This window comes from Episyrphus balteatus, chromosome X, assembly GCF_945859705.1.
Source record: "Episyrphus balteatus chromosome X, idEpiBalt1.1, whole genome shotgun sequence".
Taxonomy (NCBI): Eukaryota; Metazoa; Arthropoda; class Insecta; order Diptera; family Syrphidae; genus Episyrphus; species Episyrphus balteatus.
The window spans coordinates 1,495,056-1,518,138 of NC_079138.1; the positions used below are offsets into that span (position 1 = coordinate 1,495,056).

At 29.7% G+C, this 23,083-nt stretch overlaps 1 protein-coding gene across 10 annotated transcripts in view; it reads right to left on the bottom strand.

Moving 5' to 3' along the window:
- Positions 1–3,090: 3,090 nt before the first annotated feature.
- The window catches only part of LOC129920586 (ephrin type-B receptor 1-B), a 31,066-nt gene continuing 11,073 nt past the window's right edge, over positions 3,091–23,083 (bottom strand). For 2 of the 10 annotated variants that reach the window (XM_056001962.1, XM_056001961.1), the window contains exons 4-17: positions 15,698–15,777; positions 15,458–15,638; positions 15,297–15,401; positions 14,846–15,226; positions 13,091–13,981; positions 12,855–13,031; positions 12,549–12,566; positions 10,178–10,225; positions 9,691–9,819; positions 9,495–9,590; positions 7,815–8,212; positions 7,600–7,746; positions 7,210–7,539; positions 3,091–6,859 (exon numbers count right to left, since the gene is read on the bottom strand). In XM_056001962.1, coding sequence (XP_055857937.1) covers positions 6,755–6,859; positions 7,210–7,539; positions 7,600–7,746; positions 7,815–8,212; positions 9,495–9,590; positions 9,691–9,819; positions 10,178–10,225; positions 12,549–12,566; positions 12,855–13,031; positions 13,091–13,981; positions 14,846–15,226; positions 15,297–15,401; positions 15,458–15,638; positions 15,698–15,777 — 3,086 coding nt within the window. In that variant the 3' untranslated portion in view covers positions 3,091–6,754. The remainder of the gene's footprint in view (positions 6,860–7,209; positions 7,540–7,599; positions 7,747–7,814; positions 8,213–9,494; positions 9,591–9,690; positions 9,820–10,177; positions 10,226–12,548; positions 12,567–12,854; positions 13,032–13,090; positions 13,982–14,845; positions 15,227–15,296; positions 15,402–15,457; positions 15,639–15,697; positions 15,778–23,083) is intronic. The other 8 variants (XM_056001965.1, XM_056001963.1, XM_056001968.1 and 5 more) reach the window with 8 other exon arrangements.

Sequence of the window (23,083 nt, forward strand, 5' to 3'; positions counted from 1 at the left end):
CCCATAACGAAATCAGCCATTTATCAATGCTTTTCAGAAGAAGCATATAAAAAAAAATGATTTAAAATCAACGGTTGCACCAACAATAACGTGAACAAAATTGGATTCTAATACGGATTTTTTTTCAAAACCGCTGCCTTTTGATATGTGAATTTTTGAAAAATAACCCTTTTTTATGGGTACTTTTGAGTTTATGAAACTTATAGGTATTGGCTATGCTTTGCTCATGCATGCGCAAAAAGTTTAATTTCTAAAAAGACTTTTGACCGAATAACGGGAAAACAAGTTTTTTTTCCAAATTTGTTGACCGTTCTTAACAGTTTTTTATTTGTTTTTTTTTTTTTTTGTTAAAAGATAAACGATTGAAATTTAAACTGTAGATAGGTAAGACAGACTATTGGCTGCTTAACAATGCCGCTTTGACTTCAGCAGCTTCGCGTGCGCTACGTTGAACTAGCTTTACGGGCGCTTCAAAATAATATAAAAAAGTCTTGTTCCTGAACTTCGAATTTCGGCAATTTAAAACGTCATAATCATACAATTTAAATAATTATTCCATAAAATTTGAAGTTCGTTGAACAAATCTATGTTTTGACAGCTGTTAAAAAAAAAAAAAGAAAAAATGTATTGCAAATCAGAATTAAGTTAATTTGTTTGGCAATATCCTGAAGAAAAAAATAAATAAATCAATAGGTACTAAATAATTCAGCAACCAGACGTCTAAGAGTATTTGGTTTTCGGTTATGAATAGAGCTTAAAGAGGCCTTTATTTTGATGTATCACTCGATGGATTTGAGAACTTTTTAAAAAAAAAGTTTTTTTCTCGAAAATCCTAAAAAAAAATAGTTTGTAATTTTTTTTACATAAATGGATAGGCCTATTCATTGTGAGCTTATATATGTTCACCAAAACATTTTTGGAGACCTTGATCCGAAAATATCTGCTTCCGAATGTAAGGGAAAAAAAAATATTTCGATTGTAAATAATTCAGCAACCAGACGTCCAAGAAACTTTTGGTTTCCGGTCATGAATAGAGCTTAAAGATACCTTTCTTTTGATGTATCACTCGATGGATTTGAAGACCTTTTTTGAAAATACGATTTTTTTAGGCAAGGGGTTAACCTTGATTTTTTCTCGAAAATCCTAAAAAAATAAATTTGTAATTTTTTTACATAAATGGATAGGCCTATTCATTGTGAGCTCATATCTGCTAACCAAAACATTTTTGGAGACCTTGGTCCGAAAATATCTGCTTCCGAATGTAAGGGAAAAAAAATATTTCGATTGTAAATAATTCAGCAACCAGACGTCCAAGAAACTTTTGGGTTTCGGTTACGAATAGAGCTTAAAGAGACCTTTCTTTTGATGTATCACTCGATGGATTTGGAGAACTTTTTTGAAAATACGATTTTTTTAGGCAAGGGGTTAACCTTGATTTTTTCTCGAAAATCCTAAAAAAATTAGTTTGTAATTTTTTTACATAAATGGATAGGCCTATTCATTGTGAGCTTATATCTGTTAACCAAAACATTTTTCGAGACCTTGATCCGAAAATATCTGCTTCCGAATGTAAGGGAAAAAAAAATATTTCGATTGTAAATAATTCAGCAACCAGACGTCCAAGAAACTTTTGGTTTTCGGTTATGAATAGAGCTTAAAGAGATATTTCTTTTGATGTATCACTCGATGGATTTGGAGAACTTTTTTGAAAATACGATTTTTTTAGGCAAGGGGTTAACCTTGATTTTTTCTCGAAAATCCTAAAAAATTAGTTTGTAATTTTTTTACATAAATGGATAGGCCTATTCATTGTGAGCTTATATCTGTTAACCAAAACATTTTTCGAGACCTTGATCCGAAAATATCTGCTTCCGAATGTAAGGAAAAAAAATATATTTCGATTGTAAATAATTCAGCAACCAGACGTCCAAGAACCTTATTGTTTTCGGTTATGAATAGAGCTAAAGAGACCTTTCTTTTGATGTATCACTCGATGGATTTGGACAACTTTTTTGAAAATACGATTTTTTTAGGCAAGGGGTTAACCTTGATTTTTTCTCGAAAATCCTAAAAAAATAAATTTGTAATTTTTTTTACATAAATGGATAGGCCTATTCATTGTGAGCTTATATCTGTTAACCAAAACATTTTTCGAGACCTTAGTCCGAAAATATCTGCTTCCGAATGTAAGGGAAAAAAATATTTCGATTGTAAATAATTCAGCAACCAGACGTCCAAGAAACTTATTGTTTTCGGTTATGAATAGAGCTTAAAGAGACCTTTCTTTTGATGTATCACTCGATGGATTTGGAGAACTTTTTTGAATATACAAATCTTTTAGGCAAGGGGTTAACCTTGATTTTTTCTCGAAAATCCTAAAAAAATTAGTTTGTAATTTTTTTACATAAATGGATAGGCCTATTCATTGTGAGCTTATATCTGTTAACCAAAACATTTTTCGAGACCTTGATCCGAAAATATCTGCTTCCGAATGTAAGGAAAAAAAATATATTTCGATTGTAAATAATTCAGCAACCAGACGTCCAAGAAACTTATTGTTTTCGGTTATGAATAGAGCTAAAGAGACCTTTCTTTTGATGTATCATTCGATGGATTTGGACAACTTTTTTGAAAATACGATTTTTTTAGGCAAGGGGTTAACCTTGATTTTTTCTCGAAAATCCTAAAAAAATAAATTTGTAATTTTTTTTACATAAATGGATAGGCCTATTCATTGTGAGCTTATATCTGTTAACCAAAACATTTTTCGAGACCTTAGTCCGAAAATATCTGCTTCCGAATGTAAGGGAAAAAAATATTTCGATTGTAAATAATTCAGCAACCAGACGTCCAAGAAACTTATTGTTTTCGGTTATGAATAGAGCTAAAGAGACCTTTCTTTTGATGTATCACTCGATGGATTTGGACAACTTTTTTGAAAATACGATTTTTTTAGGCAAGGGGTTAACCTTGATTTTTTCTCGAAAATCCTAAAAAAATAAATTTGTAATTTTTTTACATAAATGGATAGGCCTATTCATTGTGAGCTTATATCTGTTAACCAAAACATTTTTCGAGACCATGAACCTCAAAAATATTTGAGGTACACGTTCTAATCAAGATATAACAAAAACAACTTCAGAAATTGAAATACAGTTTTTTTGAACTTCTCCATCGTTGGCTTCGATTAAAACTTAAATTTTTTGTACACGAAACCAATACTTGCCCTTTTGTAAGTAAAAAATGAGTATTCGTTAGATAGATTTGGTAGTCGCTATATCAGGCCTTCTTATTTATGTGAAGATATCGCTAAAAACAGGAATTAAAACAACGACTCACCAAAAAGCATTAAGTAGTTTAACTATTATTTTAATTTCTTTTAATTTAAAAAATGCTAAAGGTAAAACAAGATTTGATAGCAGTTATGAGTATCATATCATATTATATCATTTTTTTTATTATACAAAGTTTAAATTTTTTGTGTTGTTTCTTTTTTTTTAATGGAAGGCTTTAAAAACACAAAACAACAAAATAATTTGTATTCAATTAATTTTGAATGTGTTAATGTTGTTTTGTTTTTTGTTCAGATAATAATTGTGTTTTTTTTTTTTATTTTCGCTCAGTTTTTCTTATATCATTTATAGATTGCAAGTTTATATTTTTTGTTTTTTTTTTTATAAATATAATGTTTTTTCATCCTTTTTTTTAATATTTCTCGACAAAAAAAAAACTATATAAATTTATGTATGTATTTATAAAACTAAAAAAAAATTAAATAAATTCCAGATTTAAGCTTAAATCTATTTGAAACGTTTACCTTTTTTTGTTTCTTTCTATTTATATATTTTTGTTTCGCTTTTTTTTAATTATTTTACCTTTTTGTGTAATTAACTTAGTTCATTAAATTTGTTTTATAATTATGACATATTTGAATAAATGTTAAATATATGGAAATATGTACATTTTGTTACTTTAATAATATAAGTCTACTTAATTTTAAATATATATAGATATATAAATGTATATATATATATTTGTATAAATACATATATATATATAAATATACACGTATATGATGTATATACATACATTTATACAGGGTGTCCCATAGTCACCCCCAATGAATGAAAACCATCTGATGTAAATCTAACTCATTCTCCCCTACAGTCGCAATTTATGAGAGTCACAAAAAGAATTTATTAATTCGTAAGATTGTTGTGAGTTGTCACCTGTTCTACAGGAGTTCATTGAAAATTTTGTGAGTCTCACTCGTTGTGACTGTTGTGGATAATCGGTCAGAAAATAAAAAAAGTTGACATGTAATTATTTCGTTTCCGCGAGTTGTACTGGTTTTAAATGTTTTGGATCTCGCTTTTCTTAAATAGCTATATCTTCGCTAAACTACAATTGACTTAAAATTGTTTTATTTGAACAGGATTTAATAACTATTGAAACTTCTTGTATTCGAGGAATTTTGTATCAAAGAGGATTTTCTCATGTACATGTTATTTTTTTTTTTTTCATTTTCATTAAAAAAAGGCATAAATATACCGCATTTGTTTTCTTATTATAGGCTACCAGTTCATTCTCAAAAAATTTCTTAAAATTTAGATGTGTTTGGTTTTACTTAACGGGCAAGATCATCAGCATATAAAACAAAGGAAAACATCATTTTCTCTGGGTTTTTTTATTATTATTAAAAATTTTCATATAAGCCTATTCGTAAATCTTTTGACATACCAACTAGAGATAAAAAAAAAAACCAAAAGAAAATAACGTTTCTTCTTTTTTTTTAATACACTGGTCAAATGGTTATTAATTCTTGTTCGATTAAAACTAATATCTTTTAATTTGTTTTTATTCTGGGAAGATGTAGCTTTTTAAAGAAAATGTATAGAAAAACTCGAGTAAATAAGGACTAAGAATTACCTAACGAACCCATGGTTTTCATCTTAGACGGTGACTATAGAACACTCTTTATATATGTATATTATATTATTTATATTATATGTAAATATATATATGAATATTATATATATATATATACATACATATATGTATATATAAACATAGATATGTATACATGTACATACATACATGTATGATTATGTGTGTATACCCCCGTCAAAAGTTCGGACCCACATAAACCGAATCTAAGAAACTTATTATTAGATGTCTCGACGTGGTGGTGATGGGTTCCATCAAAACATTCATTGAAAGTTTTATATATTTTCTTATTTAATATAAATAAAATCAACAAAATAGTTTATTATATCAGAAAATAAATAAAATTATTAATTTTTTTAATGCGGTTCCAAACTTTTGAAAGTCGTGTCTATAAATATATATGTTTATATAAATATAATACAAATACGTATACATACATATGTTAATATAAATAAATATATATTTATACAATACACATGCACTAGAAACGTAGGTACATTTATTTATACAGAATGATTTGCATAAGATTTTTTTCCTATTTCGAATCTCACTATGTTAATGAGTAACATAATTCAAACAAAGCAATTAAACATTTTTCTTCGAATGGTTGCGAACTTTTTTATCTATATATTTATGATCTTGAACTTTGCAAACAATTTACCTTCTGATGTTTGGACAGCAGCTTAGGTCGCAAAACTTGTCCGATTTCAAAATATTAAATGGCAATCGCTTCGTTTCATTAAAATCTAGGGGCGATACTTTTTCATTTTTTTTTTATCGGACGAGTTTCGTGGCTTTGGTGGCTTTCCAAACTTCAGAGGCCAAATTGTCTGCGAAGCTCAGGAATATAATAAATGTATGTCAATATTAATTTAAATCTCGTATTTTAATATTTTCGCAATTTATTTCTGTCAGGTTCATCAAAGTATAGGTTGTCTAATTTGATTTTGCCAAAAACGTGTAAAGACAAAGTGTACCTATTTTTTGTTTTTGTTATTTTCATTATATTTTTTAATTTAATTGAAACTTGAGAAGACCATGAGCTTAAACCACGGATAGTTTTTTTCATAATTGTTTACGCACCAAATGGTATTCTTTCTACACAATTTATAATAACTTCAACATCATGCCTTTTGCTGTTTATAGCCTCGCACAAATTTAATGTTGCTTATAATAATTGATTTTCACAGTCACTAAGAGAATATAAATAAAACGGTTTGTACTAATTTCACAAAAGACGTTAACATCAATTTAAAGAAAGAAAAAAAAATATTTTAACGATAAATTTTTAAGGCAAACAAAAATTTATAAAATATAGATCATAACGAATTGATAAATTTAAACAAAACAATTGAAAATATTTTAATTTACTTTTTTAATTCTTGCAGCGTTTATTGTTGCATGATTTTGGCAAGCTTATTTCAAAAAAAAATCCATTACTTACACTCAGAGAATAAAAGTCTAATATGTTCTTAAAAAAATAACATTCATTCAATGCAATAATAATATTTGTTTGATCTGAATCATAAAAAATATTTAATTTCAGTTGCCAAAATGTAAAGCACTAACATTCTTTCTTCTTGATTCATCTTGTGCAAATCATCCAACACATCAACAAATGTTTATATATTCATATGTATATGAATGTATATATATACCTACTTAATATACCTCTGCCTCTGTATATATTTTTATATATACACATTCATTTTTTACACACATATATACATATACATGTATATTAATATAAATAAGTACATATATATGTGTATACATTTATATATTTACGATATTTTCAATACAAATGCTAAATTATGGTGTCTAACTGTCTGGCTTGATGTAAAATCTTTTTTTGATGTCCTACTAAAGTGATGCCCATATCAGATAACTGTTGAGCGGTAAGTCTTGAAATCTGAAATTTAACAAAAAAAAAAAAAAAATTACAAATTTAATTAAATATTTGTTTCGAATAAAGCATTAGCGAGCGAATCAAAAAAAAAAATTGTTGTTGTTCTTTACTCCAGTCTCATATTGAACGCGCTTCTTAATTGACTGTTTAGCAAATCGATTTTTTGTAACCAGGGGTGCACCAGGTGGATTTTCTGGTCCACCCTAATTTACATGTTAAAAAAAAAACTACTCACTTACTCAATCACTCACTTAATGGGATTAACTTTAAACTAACTAACGAAAGTAAGTGCATTTAAAGTTAATCAGTTCATGCATTCTAAAGTTAATTTGAAAATTTAATTCATTACATACCTGTTGCGCTGTCACTAAATTGGCTTCTTTAAAATGTTGAGAGTAACGTGACATCTTAATGCTTTCCAGCCATAGATCAGTACTAATAAATATATTATGACCACGTTGTGTATCGATGATATGTGTTCCATCATTATCAGGTGAATTTCTTGTTGTTAGAAGAGCCTGTGGTTGGCGTGCTAAATTATCTAACGTTGATACTATACTGGCAAATGTTGGTCTATGCGTGCGTTGCTTTTGCCAACAGTCTAACATAAGCTGATAGAGCGCCTCCGGACAATCCATCGGTGCCGGTAATCTGTATCCTTTTTCTATACTTTTTATAACATCCTATAAAGCAAACAAAAGCCATTATTATCGCAACAAAATAAAGTTCAGTATCATATTTACTTGATTTGACCAATTCCAATAAGGACGTTCACCGTATGACATAACTTCCCACAAAACTACACCATATGACCACACATCAGAAGCTGATGTGAATTTTCTAAAAGCTATTGCTTCAGGAGCAGTCCAGCGGACCGGAATTTTACCTCCCTATATATAAAAATAATGTAAAGTAATGATAAACTATCCAAAAATATTACAAAATTTGAATGTATTACCCTTGTTGTGTATGCATCGCTAGCATTTTCAATTTCCCTTGATAGACCAAAATCAGCGATTTTGCACACCAATTGTGCATTAACAAGAACATTTCGTGCTGCCAAATCACGATGCACATAATTCATATCACTCAGGTAAGACATGCCGCTAGCAATGCCGCGTAGCATTCCGATAAGTTGCAACGTTTGAAATTTGCCATCGTTAGCACGGAGAAAGGTATCTAAGCTGCCGTTTTCCATATATTCGGTTATAATCATAACAGGATTTGATCGAGTTACAACACCTTGAAGGTAAATAACATTTGGATGATCGAATTGCCCCATAATTGAGGCTTCAGTTAGAAAGTCACAGCGAGCTTTTTCTGATGAACCTGTTTGAGATACAGCTTTTAATGTTTCTATTATCAAAAATAACTGTTAAATACTAATCATCACATACAAAAAGCATAAAGAGTTATAAATCAATGACAAACAATTTTAAACATTTAACGTACCAGGCTTAAAAAACAATTAACAAATTTTGTATTGTTTTTTTTTTTTTTTAATGTATACATATTTTTAGTGTTAATAGCCTTAAATGTTTAAAATCTTTTGCTAATAATTTTGACGTTTTTTTTTCTTATTTTATATTCTGTTTGTCAAGAAGTCAAGAATTGCAGTGAGATTTTTGAAACATTAGAATTCTGTTAGGACTTTTGATTGTTTTTTTTTTTTTTTTTTTTTTGTTATTTCGAAGCGACTTAACTTTTTCTATGCAAATTTGGTAATCTTAATCCGAATCATAATTTTGATGTTTAATATCAGCTGATAGTATTATTTTTACATTTTTAAATATAATTGAAAAATTATAGATTTTTTTGTGCACTTTCCGATTCTCAAAATTAATCACACGGTCAACCCTGGAATCCGTTACTTCATCCATTTGCAGCGAAAATGTTGTTTTATTCGTGAAAGTAAGTTGCTTTGTTATTCTCTGCTAAGTCACCGGTTTTCGGTCCCTTGTGAAATAATTTTTGGAAAAAGGGGCAGATGGGCAGATTTGAATTTCGAGGAGCAAACTGTATATACCGTGTTTTATAAAATTAAGACAGTTTTTTTAGTACTTCACCTTTCGTGAAATGAAAACAAAATGTACTATGCGATGTGAAGGAAAGAGTCATTTGTATTTTTGAAGAACCTGAAGTTTATCAAACAAAAAATTTTGAAATTTTTAAAATGAAAGATTCTGAAAATAAACATGTTCTCCTAAAATAAGTGATCATAAATGTCTGTATTCATGGACCAAAATTTTGCGTCATAGTAAGGGTATGACATCATCTAACTGATGAGCCCACTGTCATACTGGGCGAAACGCATATGGAGTTGTCATTGTCATTTGAACTTTTTAATTGAATTATGAAAATATTTCACACAAAAAACAAGATCAATGCCATAAAAAATTGAGTCTATTTTTCTTTGTTCAAACTTTAGAAAAACTTTTAGTGAGCCTTTTCCTACAACATGAGATTATATTACTTGTCGCTTGAAATTGCCTAAAATTCGTCTTTTTTTTCATTTTTAAAAAATAATTATTTTTTTCTCAATTCTTTCCTATGTTTCTATTTCTTCAAACATTAGTTTAAATAATTTATTATAAAGAGCGTCAAAATTATTCTTGAAGAAATATCTATAGTTCCTCACCTGGCTTGAGAGTTTTTATTGCAACATCTATGTCTTGAACAAAATTGGGTGGTATTTTAAGACGACCTCTGCAAACATCTCCGAATTCTCCTCCACCTTTAGAAAAAAAAAGAAAGAAATTATATACGGATTAATGTCAAAACAATTCGTTATATTCGTTTTTTTTCATAAAGTTTCACACGTTCAATCAACTGACCAATGATTGCCTCGATTGTGATATAGCTGGCATCGATTTCACGGGCAAATTCACGTATTGCTTGATTAGGATCTTCATAAGTATGGGGATCTACATAACTGCGACTTGTCCCGAATAGAGGTGTAGTCACTAAAACAAAAATTTTAATATAGCAAAAGTTTATATTTGAGCATTTTAAAAGTAAATTGAACTTTTTAAATACAAAATTACAAAAGCCTTTTTACATCGAAGATCATATTAGTGTATCTACCAAGGACACCCAACAAAAAATTTCAAAGAATAATTTTATCTATATCTTTAGTAATATTGAAAGACAACATTAGACCAGGCAAAAATTAGTATGCAGTTGAAGTAATAAATTGAAGAATTCATGAAGTAAAGATGAAAATGTTTGTTTTTTCCACGAAAAATAATTAATAAAATAAATGAAAAGAAAATTAAAAAAAAAAAAAAACAATAACAAAAAATAATACATAATTAAATTTACCGTTTGATTGAATAGTCTTAACAATTGGTGTAGTATCCATGGCATGAACTAAAAATTTAAAATAAAATCATAAATAATATTTTAATAATGTAAAATTGAACAACTGGCTAATAAAAACTGAAAACTTTGTGGGAGAAGTGTGTTAAGGTTGAAAAGACAGGAAGGGCAACTGAAATTTTGATCGATGTAAAATACAAAACTATTTGCATTGACTTAAGTATACTACCACCAAAACACTCGCTTCTACATCGGGATATGTCATTATAACAAAATTGAAATAAGGCTTCGTTCTTCGTAAAATAAAGAAAAACAACATACTTATATATTAGTTACCCGTAAGTGGATTAGCAAACAACACAGTATTTAGAGATCTTACGTATTTGAGCTCAAGAATACTAACAATCACTAACAGACCTCATCATTAGTTTATTTTTGACTAAGAGTGGACATGTGCCGTTTTTCCTCTGAACAATTTTGATTGCGAAGCCAAAAGCACTAGAGTTACAAATGTTTTTGGCTTTACTTTTTAACCTTGATTCAAATAATTTATAGGGGATTTTTGTTGTATAATAAACTTAGTTTATATTATTATTTTTTTTTTTTTTTTTTTTTTTTTTGAAAATGTGGGTTAGGCCGTTTTGGCACTGAGTGCCTCATATATCGTTGGAATGTTTTGAATTCCTGATTTCAAAATCAGTTTAAAAAAAAAACTTAAATTAGTTGGAAATATACGAAGCAAGAATTTTTGCATACCTGGATGATGCAATAGAAAACCTATTTTGTCTCTAAATCCAAATTTTGGGAGTGTAGTGAAATTTGTACTTTTTGAGTGTTACACATAGTTCAAGATGGCAGGGCCGACAGAAATAAACGAAATGTGTCAGATAGTGTAGTATTTGCATAAACTTTTAAGCTACATACCTGTTCTTGAACCGACGCACACTGAGGGAAAACTACAATAAAGTTCGTATGGGTTGGAAATTATTTATTATTTTTATTGAAATATCCACTGTTATTAGTGTAGAAGTTTAAGACGTAATCTTAATCGTGTTTTATTACAATGAGCAGCGGTATGAACTAGTTGTTTTTTTTTTTTTTTGTCTGAAAACTATTATTTGGTGTCCCCAATTTTAGTAAGTGCTTATAATTTACCGATTGCAAAATAAAAAATCTGGATTTGGAACCATCAAGTTTGAGAACCTTTAAGACTTTTTTTTTATTTTTAAAAGTGCTCTTAGTCGTAAAAAACAAGTATAAATTATGAGAAAAACGCTTCAATTTTCTGTCAGCTACGTGTTGTTTTTTTAATGCACCAATGCCAAAAAAAAACACAGCTAATGAAGCTCAGGTTGTCAGCTGCGGTTTTCACAACTTTTTTTTGATTTTTCAATATGACGAGAATTTATTTTAGTACGATATCATTCGAATGAGTGCTTCAGAAACGTTTCATTGGTATAATAGGCATGGTCAATTTAAGGTTGAAGTATATTAACTCAATGGTTTCTAGACATTTTTCAGAAAGTTTCAAGCTTATAAGTTATAACTCTACCAGCTGATTTGATGCCACAAGAATGGTCGTTTTGCCCCAGTGTGCGACGAGTTGCGACGGGCAGCTTACCTTACAAAAAAAAAAAAAACAAAAACATGCTAACTTTTCTTGTCTTCTAAAATATGATTTTTATGTATATAGTACAAAATAATTAAATATAAATAACAAAGCCACACAAAAATAAAAAAAAAAGTTCTGACCTAAGGAGTGCGACTATAAATTTTGGGTCGCTGAAATTGAATCCAAAGTTTATTTTATCCCATCACGTCAGGCTTTCGAGATAACCTCAAAAAAGATGTTCGTTTCAGAGTGTCTGTGAAAATATTTTGGAGTTATTTAGAAAATCTGTTGTGATCGAGTAAAAAAGACACTCGAATTCAGTTTCAGCAACCAATACTTCACTACGCGACACAATTTGTTCATTAGAAAATATATAATGTCTGGCGGCCTTGGGATCTTTTTTAATATTACTTCATGAGGGAAAAAAACTTTAGTAATTAAATTTAAACATGCAAACACAAAAATATATTTTATTAAAATTTTAAAAATTATGTGCATACAAAATAAAATTTAAACGGAGATTACTACAAACTAAAAAAGAAACTGTATATATGTACAATATTCAATTAATGTTTATACCCCACCGTAAGTGTATTATAGTTTTTTTTCTGTTTTTGATGTATTATTTTAAATATCCAAAAGCAAACAAATTTTAAAACCCAAACAAATTAATCATAAAAAGCGAAACAAATGTGTTTCAGTGATAAGGAATTTTGATTTTTTTAAAAATTTTGTTTATGTTTATAAATATATAACACTTACTATAGGTTACGACGAGTCCTGGATATATAATAAATGTTTAGATTTATATGCACATATATTATTTTATTAAAATACATGCATATATGTATTTCAATATTTTCGGGATATGGGAGAAGAGAAAAAAAATTATATTGAAATATATTTTATATTTTTTTTTTTAAATTTAAAATTAAGACAAAAAACAAAAAAAAATCCTTCAAATATTTTTTTTTAAACATTATTATTTGGCTGGCGTTAAATTTACTTAAACTTTAGAACTTTGAAACAGACAGAGCTACGCCGGTTTTAAAAAAATATATAATTTACCTTCGTTGCTTGCGTAATCTAATGGTAAAGGTAGATGATTATTGGTCTTTTTGTCCAGTTCATCTTGATTTTTCGATCGTAAGAAGAGCACTGTGGCTACAATTACCAATACAAGAATAAAAACCACAGCCACCGTTGCACCAGCAACTATTCGCATTTGCATGGAATCGTAGTAGACTGTAAATTAGAAAATTTAAGTTTAAATTCAAAATTGTACATTATAATAAGTTACGTACCTGGGCTAACACTTTGATGGGTCTGTGCATAAACTATGTTGCTGTAGGTTCCATATCCATTCAAAGTTTTACAGCGAACTTGAAATCCATACTCGACGTTCTCTTGCAGTCCTTCAATATGAGCTTTGGTTTCTTTTGTATTAAGAGCTGTCTTATTTATAGCATCGAGTTCTGACTTTGGAAACCATCTAACTTCATAGAATTCAATTGGTAAATCACTATGAATTGGTTTGTCCCAAACTAAGTCTGCTTCTTTGCTTGTAATGGATACAATACGAACATTAAAAACCGTACTGAGTATAGCTGATTCAGTTGTAAATATTATTTCTGTGTATTCGGTTTTGATGTTTGTGTCATCAGGCGATGACGAGGATGATATAGAAGTCGTTTTATCGGCTATTGATTCACTTGCACTTGAAGTACCATTTTCACCATCTGAGCTGTCGCTGTCTGGATTAACAGCATAAGATATTCCATTCATGGAATGAATTTGAATTGTATAAGGAGTAACTGGTTCTAAATTGGTAAGTGTCAATTTTGTTTCGTTAAAAGTTTCCGTAGCTGGGTTAAAAACGACATTGGACGAACAGAAGGCGCATTTAACTTTAAACACTATATCACTTCGAAATTTTGTGTCGAGTTGTTCATCGGATGCCCTTTGCGGTGTGTTCCACGACAAAATTGCACTTGTTTGATCAACAAATAGGAGTGTTAAATTTGTTGGTGGACCTGGTGGCTTATAGCAAGGCATTTGTTTTCCATCTCGGGGGTGACGATAATAACCCGGTTGACATGGGCAAAACGCCACCCCTATTTTTGATGATTTTGAATTAAGTGGACAGGGTGTGCATTTGCTTACTTCTAATGAGCGGAAGGTTCCTGCTGAACATTCTATACACAAAAAAATATATATTATATAAATTAAGAAAGAGTAGGTATATGTACATGTCAAATTGTCTGTGGAGTTAAAATAAAACAGTTTAAAAAGGATCAATATTTGTTTAAGAAATAGATTCATTTTAAAAATTAAAAATTTTCGAGCTTCTGTTTAAAACGTGACAATCCAAAGCATCAGCTAGCTTCAGAATTTTGATTCCTTTTGGATAACACTTTGTCTTTCGATTTTCTATCATAATAAATATGAATTAAGTTTATTCCACTACTAAAGTAATTTTGTGATACACCTATCCTTCCATTAAAATCGCCTATCATCATCAGCTTCGCAGCTTATCGTAGTCTTTTTGCCAATGAATGCAGTTCAAATAAATCGGGACGATGTAAAAACCGCTGTCTATAATTATTATTTATACATCGAAAATTCGTAATAGGTTTTCAAATTTCAGAGACTTTTCACCCCCAATTCCCTTAACAAATATATTAGTTTTGGCAGCTAATATGAATTCTATTTCATAGTTCATAAAAATGTTCTAAGATTAAGATTCGTCATAATTTATAATAAAAATCTTGCGTTAATTTTGGGACACCCTTTAGAAAAAATCTACTCTAATTTATATTCTATCCCTCCATAAAAAAGGGTAAATCTGAAGTATACTCTTCAATAGAGTGAAAGAAAACGAAATACATCATCGATAAGTAATATCAATTTACTGTAGAATAACTTCTTTCTTAAAAATACCCAGGAACCATATCTTTAATTTTCCTCATCTACTTTCGGGACACCCTGTATATTAGCACAATTTGAAACTAAATCGGTTAGATAAAAAAAAAAAAAATAACAAAAACAAAAAAACTTACCGTTGCAAGTTTTGTTGGCATAATCTGGCTCAAAGCCAACTTTACATCGACATCCACCAGTAAGGATGGTCCATTTTCCATCACCTTTGCACAGGTACGTTGGTGGTTCATATGGTTCTGCATTATTAACGCAGGTGCCATTTTGCTTTTCGATTATTGTTATTTCTCGACCAGTTGGAGTTTCATTGAAATGAGCGAAATTTTCCGTCACACTTGGACATGTTATGTAATAAACTTTAACAGCTAAAACACTTATACAAGCACCTTGATCACGAAACGCAAAATAAACGCCTTTTTTCGTCACTGCAATACTCTTCACCTCAGTGTTGATATCAACATCAGAATTTTGATTAAATCGCCCCTCACCAGCCGCAATTCGAGCTTTTTATGCAAAAGAAACAAAGAACAATTTAGATATACTAAAATAAAACCAAACAATTTATTTGCTTACCTATAAGTTTATAACTCTCTGGCTGCCATGGAGGCGGTTCTCTAGTGGCAGCATCAAATTCATAAAATAGCAAACTAAATGTTTCCTTACAGGATAGCGCATTTCCTGAAGCAAATAAAAATTATTAACTAGGTTAATTTTTTTTAGTGTACGAGATATACCTGGAAACAATGAACAGTCTCTTATTGTAAATTGAATTTCTATATATAAACGATTCGCGGGACCACGATCAATAAACGGTGACCATAGCCAATTGTTAACATTATGGTAAGCAACATCACAGACAACATAACTTCTCCAGTTAATGCCTTTAACAAAATCTGTAAACGATTCTTCGACCCACTGAAAATTGAAAAGTTTTATTAAAATTGTTTTGCATATGATTCAAAAATAATACTAACGCCCGGTGTTTGTGCTTGAGGACCATAGGGGTATCTTGTCCATTCTAATGTTGCCTCTCTAGTTGTGTCTAAAAGGATCACTGTAAATAAAACAAAAATATAACTTTAAATTTTGTATTCCTAAATTTTGAAATCTAAGGTTGGAGTAATAAGAAATAACTTTAAAAAAATATTGTTTTTAAGATTATAGTATTCCATCATTTTGTGAATACGGTATGAAGAAATTGAATGCACGAATAGAAAACAATTTGGAACATATTTTTGTGGAAGAACACAATACGCAATGAAGGTTAAGTAGAAGTTGGTAAAAAAGAACTAGGTAGTGGTTGCAAGATTTTGCTCAAAAATGTTTTTGATAAACACAATAGGTCTTACTCATAGCTTGTTTTAAACATTTTTGTTTAATGGGGATGAAAAAGAAATACCGGGCACATTGATTTTAAACAATGAAAGGGAAAAACAGAGCGAATCTCTGTACTGTACGTTCGAAATAAGGATTAAGGGTGATATGATTGGCATTCCAACAGGGGCGTACATTAACTTGGGGCAGCCTGGGCCTCCCTACATATCCGTAGGGCCCCACAGAAAATTATGTAGGAAGGAAACATGGTATTCGAAATGAAATAATGGAGCAAACAGATCTTATGTCCGCTCAGTTTCTTTGTTTTCATCTAAAATACATATCTTAAGGACTTGAATTACTAGAAACAGAATAGAGAAAAATTATAGGGCCTTTTGCCTACTGCATTGTTGGCTGACCGTTCCATTTTTAGGGCCTCCGGACCATTATTGAGCCCCTCCTGAAATTAAATTGAATCTAAGAATCTATCATTAATTACGAAAAAAGTAGTAAAAATTACATTTTGGGCTTCAAAACTTAGAGTCGCTTGATTTTAACTCTGGTATTTTTTGTATTAATGAGTATATTAGTATGTACATTAAGGTGGCCCATGCTTGTATGGGAAAAATAAAATTTTCAAAATGTCGTTGGGCCACCCCCTAGTTTTAAGATGGCGAATATAAGTGGAAATCGAAAAAAATAGTTTTTGGACCACAATAATGTTCATTAATAAATAATAAGCTCTTTTTTAAATAAAGTTGAAATTTGTTTTATGAGAGACTCAAATCCCAGTGGGTGGCGCCCCCAAAACTGCAAATGATGGTCTTACGACTGGCAGCATAACTCATCGTTTTCTGATAGTTTAGATTTTGATATTTTTTGGAATGATATGAGAATAATATTGAGTGAAACCAGTTAAATATTGGTTGATTATTTTAAGACGCAATTTAAAAAAGCATATTTTTTCTTCAAATCGTGTTTTTCTTATTTGAAAAATTAAAATTGTCATTTATTTATAAGATAACTAGAAACAAATTCTTATTAAAATATAATAACGTAGATATGCCGCGCTTTTAGCCTTACAAACGTTAAGTACTTACTTTCGATACAAAAAGTGTTTTTCCACTGCTAATATTGCTAAACACTTGGTTATTTTAATTTTCAACTTCCACCCTGTCCTACACAAAGTAAGAGGGATTAAGTAGACAAAAAGGGTAAGCCTAAGCAAATAGATAGAGTGAAACTGGTGCTGAATGATAGGAATGGAGGATTTATTACGAGTTGATTAGGACTGGGAAATTAAACTAGAAGTAGGACTGGGACGATTCTCAAATTGAATTTCTTTTCACAAGGGGAAGATCTGAAGAACGGAATTACATAAAAAAAAAAAACAAAAACAAAAATAAAAATATAAAAAAAAAACACTCTAGCGTTCCTCCAACAGACACAGTCACACTGTTCTTCCTGGGAGGGATACATTACAAAAAAGTGCTGCGGATTGGTCTTTGACTAAACGAGTTTGGATGAGAAGGGGTCCTTTTAAGGTTTGTTGTTTTTTTTTTTTCAATTTTGTTTTTGGATGACAAAGATAAAAAAAAAAGGACCAAAGAAAAACTTAAACGTTGAATGAACTTCTTACAAAGAACAAAAATGTATTACAAAGTGAAAAAAAAAGTTATGGTTTATGACTTATTTCTACTAATTGTTCTTTTTTTTAATAATAGGTTGTTGCTTTTTTTTCAAGCTGCTAGGAAGCTATTTGATATAAGCTTTCTTTAGTACCTACATGGTAATGAATGTGTTTTTCGTGAATGAAATTTGAATAATAGCTTTTTTGAAGTAGTTTGGGGGTTTTAGGTAAGAGATAAATAGGGAAACCAAAGAAGGGTAACATCGGAGTTAAAAGAATGCAATGACTTTTTCGCTAGTGATTTGATTGGACCTATTCCGTACAAAACTGAGTACTGCAGCTTAGATAGAACTTGTAAACGAGGGAACTTGTAAACGAATTTTAAGGCAACATTTTAATCACGAAAATGCAGCGATCCAAGCCAGTTACCAGTTTTTTTTTTTAATGGTTTCAAGCCTTAAAAAATAAGATAAGTGGAGCATCCTAGCACACAGCTGATTATTATTTTTTCATTTTATGAAAATAGAATGGAAAATTGATAAGCTTGGAAATTTAAAACAGATTTTGTGAAGATTTTAGATTTTTGAGTTATGCCGAAATGTATACTTAAACAAAATTTTAAATGATTTTTATCACAAAACGAAGTTTCTGATCGATTGAATTTGTATATAAAAACTTATTTAAAAACTTTATAACATTTTTGTCAAAAAAAAAAATTTTATCCCATTTTTAAGAAAATATAAATCCGCATTAAACAATAATTCATTATTAAAGCTTCAAATTTGATAATTTGTTTTGTTAAGCTTGACGTATGTTTCATTTATGATATGAAAAGTTCTGCAGCTACCTATAAGTGTTTTTAAAATTACAATTTGGATTTTTGTATGCAAAATTCTTTTTATTCCAATCTTGCTGGAAAAATATGCTCGAGAATTGGAATCTCGTCGTTAATCGTATGTTTCGTTTGCTTTATAAATTTCGTTATTTGTTCGTTGCTAGAAAAGAAACATATGAGTAACGATAACATAGTTTAGAATGTAACGTTTCGTTACTTGTTACTGAAATGAGTACCCGCAACTTAGTAACAAATATGTACATACGATTTGCTACAGCTCTGCCCTACTTCACCAAAACCATCTAAATTAAAATGGAAATTTATTACAATGGTTAAGTGTATTTTTTTTTTTCAATATGTGGAAAAAAGAATTAAATCACAGGTGAAAAAAAATATTTATTGTTTTTTTTTTTAATTGCTCTATAGGACAAATAATATTAGTTTCATGTCAAAAAAAATACCAGGTTTTAATTAAAAACTTCATAACGATGATGGTTTTCTTCAAAATACATACATAAGTACAAATGATTTTTATGGAATTCTGAAGGCTGTTTTTTTTTTATATCTCGTTTAGATTTTCGAGGCATTGCAGTTTTTTAAAAACGAATATAATGATTTTGACCAAACTCAGCACCAAAAAAAAACTCAAATACCTTGCAGAACTGATACATACAGCTTTAAACAAGCTTATTCACTAAGCTAAATGTGGATTTTGATATTAAACCCCACAAAACGGAACTTGTCTTCTTCACGAGGAAATACAAGATTTCAGACGTCAAACCCCCGACAATTAAAAATGTTACACTTGCTCTATCCAATCAAGCTAAATATCTAGGACTCATTTTCGATTAAAAAAAAACTGACCTGTAAGCTCAATATTGACGAAAGAGTCAAAAAAGCCAATGTGGCACTCTTTTAATGCAAAACAGCCTTTGGGGGCAAATGTACACCTCGCTCATAATACCAATACTTACATACGGGATGATAGTATTACGGACCAGACTGGACAAAGCGATAAACTCAAACAAATTTAACAAAATCCAAAGGTCAGCTGGTTTGTGTGTATAAGCGGGGCGCTAAGGTCAAATCCTTCAGTCACCCTCGACTTGCTACTAGATCTCCTGCCCCCATTAATTTCTAGGCACGATTGATTCTGCTTCTCTTATACGCGAAATAAACCTAAACACGAATACCCGATTTCTTCACTCCTACCCGTTATTTTGACTTTCCCTTCATCGAACCAATTATGGTCACTTTAAACCTATACCCAGAATGCTAAGGCACTCGAAAGAAGTAATGCGATCGTTTGACTTCAAAATATGTACATAAGTAAATCGTTACTTAAATCTAAGTTAGTTTGAGCTTAGTTTTTAATTTTTTTTTTTTTTTGCGTAAAAGAACTTTTATTTTGGCCTCAGCACCCGGTCTTTGTAAATAAAAAATAAAAATAGGTCAAACTAGTCTAAATTAGTTGTTTTTAAGTTATAGTTAAGATATATAAATTTACAAATAACTTACAGGACGGGTTCCATAGTATGTACTACATGTATACTTCCGTTTTCCTTTAAATTATAAAATTTACAAAACCTAAACGAAAATTGAAAATTTCAAAATTAAGTATAACAAAAAAGAAGTGCATATTCATGGACTTCTAGTTCAACTATTTTGATGGTCAAGGTTCCACTCTTGTTTCTGAAGTAAAACTAAAGTTTATTTAAATTGCATCAGAATCAAACGACAGATTCGTGTTAAAAAATATTGAATTTGAAGTGCGAAACCATCCAAAGGGCGATGTCACAATAACAACTCCCACAACCTCCACTTAAAAATCGGCTTCTTAAAGTGATGGACCATACTTAAGCATTTCTCGGATAATTTTTTTGTATGAAAACAAAAAACACCGTATGAAATTCCTTCGTTTTTTATCTGTCAAATAAAATACAATAACAAGGGGGTAGAATGGTAAGAACATTTCTTCTTCTAATGTACTCTGTTTCTAAATACTTAGGGTTTCGCCTAACTCAAGAGAGTGGTACATTATTATTCAGCGATTAAAAATGAAAAAATGAAAACAATTTGAAAAGCACTTCATGTGAATGGATGCACCCAAAAAATAAAAATAAAACCAAAATCTTAGTTCAACGATCGTAAAGGTGATTTTTTTTTTTTTTTTTATATAACATGTTTTATAGTGGGGTAGCATAACTTAAAGCGCGCATATCCCAATTTATCACATCAACATATAAAATGGTACCAGGGGTGAACATTTTATTCAAAAATTAAGATAAAAGAAGGATATGTTTTGCTCCACCCACATCAGAAGAAAGAAAATCTCATGCAGGAAAGGTAGAAATAAAAAGGGAGAACAATTTCTATATTACATATATGTGTTTTTTAAAGGTAAAAAACAACATTTTCGTCACTTGAGTATTGGATAAGAAGAAGTATTGCAGTGATCTAAAGATAAAAGCCTATTTTCTTTCGTGGAGAGGACGCCAAAAGTTTAAGTTTGGAATAAATCAATCACCTTCATTCCAATGTAACTACTTAAACATTTTGTTTGTTTCGATCAGTTTATTAGTTTGAAGCTGTTTCGCTTTTATCTCAAAAATAGAACATTTTGAACAGATACAATGGCAGATAAAATTGTCGAACGAATTTGAATTTTTGGGTTATTTCGTCTAACCTTTTTCTAAACCTCTTTTATTTTCATACAAACGTTTAAAAATCAAAAAGTAAAAGCAATCACAGTGGTCCGCTTTAGCTGTTTTGGTTGCAAAAATCATATCTTCTTAAGTCTAAACGAAGAAAGAAATCACCACAATTTTTTTTATCTTGAATGAAATTTCCAATTGTTTTTTTTTTTTTTTTTTCTTTTTAATGAGAGAAATATATGAGAACAAATGAGACAGCATTAGGATTTAATAAAATGCTACGAAATGAAAAAAACAATAAAAAACTAAACAAAACAAAAAATTTGATCTAAGTGGGTTTGTTTTTTCTTTAACATAACTTGTTGCGCTTCATCGTAAGCAAACCATTTAACTATTACACTGGTCAACAAAATTAAACTTTTTTTTTGTTACAGAAACAAAGGTATACTTTTCTATAGGATTTTGGTGTGCTGATCTCGAATCCAAAGTCAAAAAAAATTCTATCACATCAGGTTTTTGAGATAATCCCGTTAGAAAATCGAAAATACCGCTTTTTACCAGTTATTTCATAGCTTTTGGTTATTTGTTTTAAATAAATTTGTAACGGTTTCTAATAGAACTAAATCTTGTCTTTCTAAATCCGTTTAAATCTTTTAAATATCTCTTTTCTTCTTTGAGAAATCTGAAATTGAAATCAACGTGTTTGGTATATCTCATGTTTATTTGCTTTTAAGCAAATCTCGGAATGTTCTTTGCCAATCGCTTTCAAATTTTGACACAACGTTGCATTTACATTCCAGTAAGTTCTTATTTTGTTTTTAACAAGAAAAACATTATATTTTTCTCACTAGTAATTATTTAGTATAACTATCTGACACGGTCACGCTTTGATGTATCTCACCGCGATTCACCACCTTCGCAAATATAAAAACTTGCGAGATTCTAAATGGAACGTTGTGTCAAAATTTGAAAGCGATTGGCAAAGAACATTTCGAGATTTGCTATTAAAAGCAAATAAACATTAGATATACCAAACACGTTGATTTCAATTTCAGATTTCTCAAAGAAGAAAAGAGATATTTAAAAGATTTAAACGGATTTAGAAAGACCAGATGTAGTTCTATTAGAAACCCTTACAAATTTATTTAAAAAAAAAAAACCAAAAGCTATGAAATAATCTCGAAAACTCGTAAAAAGCGGTATTTTCGATTTTCTAACGGGATTATCTCAAAAACCTGATGTGATAGAATTGTTCTGACTTCGGATTCGAGCTCAGCACCCAAAAAACCTATAGAAAAGTATATCTTGGCGTCTGTAACAAAAACCTTGTTGACCAGTGTTATCAATAACATGCGATATGCAAAGTCGAAATTTGTTTTTTTTTTTTATTTTCTATATCCAAAAATTAAAAATTAAAATGTTACAAAATAAAAATATCAGCTATTTTATTCACTTCTTTACTTCATCTAATCGTCTGTTGACATTTCTAAGACATTTTTAAAATTTAATGAGAAAAAAATGGACATTTAGTTTATACATAGGTGTTTAAAAGCTTGTTTAATATAAAAGTTCTTGGTGAAACCAAAAAATCTCATTTTAATGTTTAAAAGCCTGTTAAACGTTTAAAAGTCCTTCGTGAAATCAGCCAATACTCTTATTTATTAAAGGTTGCTTAAAATATAAGAATATTTTTAATTTAGTAAGAAATTTAACTTAAACTTGAAAATAAATATATAAAATTTTTATTTAAATCGTTTTGGACTCCCAACGAAATAATGCTTTAAAATGTTGTGTATAGGTAGGTAAGAAAGAATTTTGAGTTTTTTTTAATATAGACCCGTTTTTTTTTTATCAGCTTTTTAAAAAAAAAACCAGAATTAATTCTTTTATTTTCTTGATTACGCCTGTAAATCGACCAATGACAAAA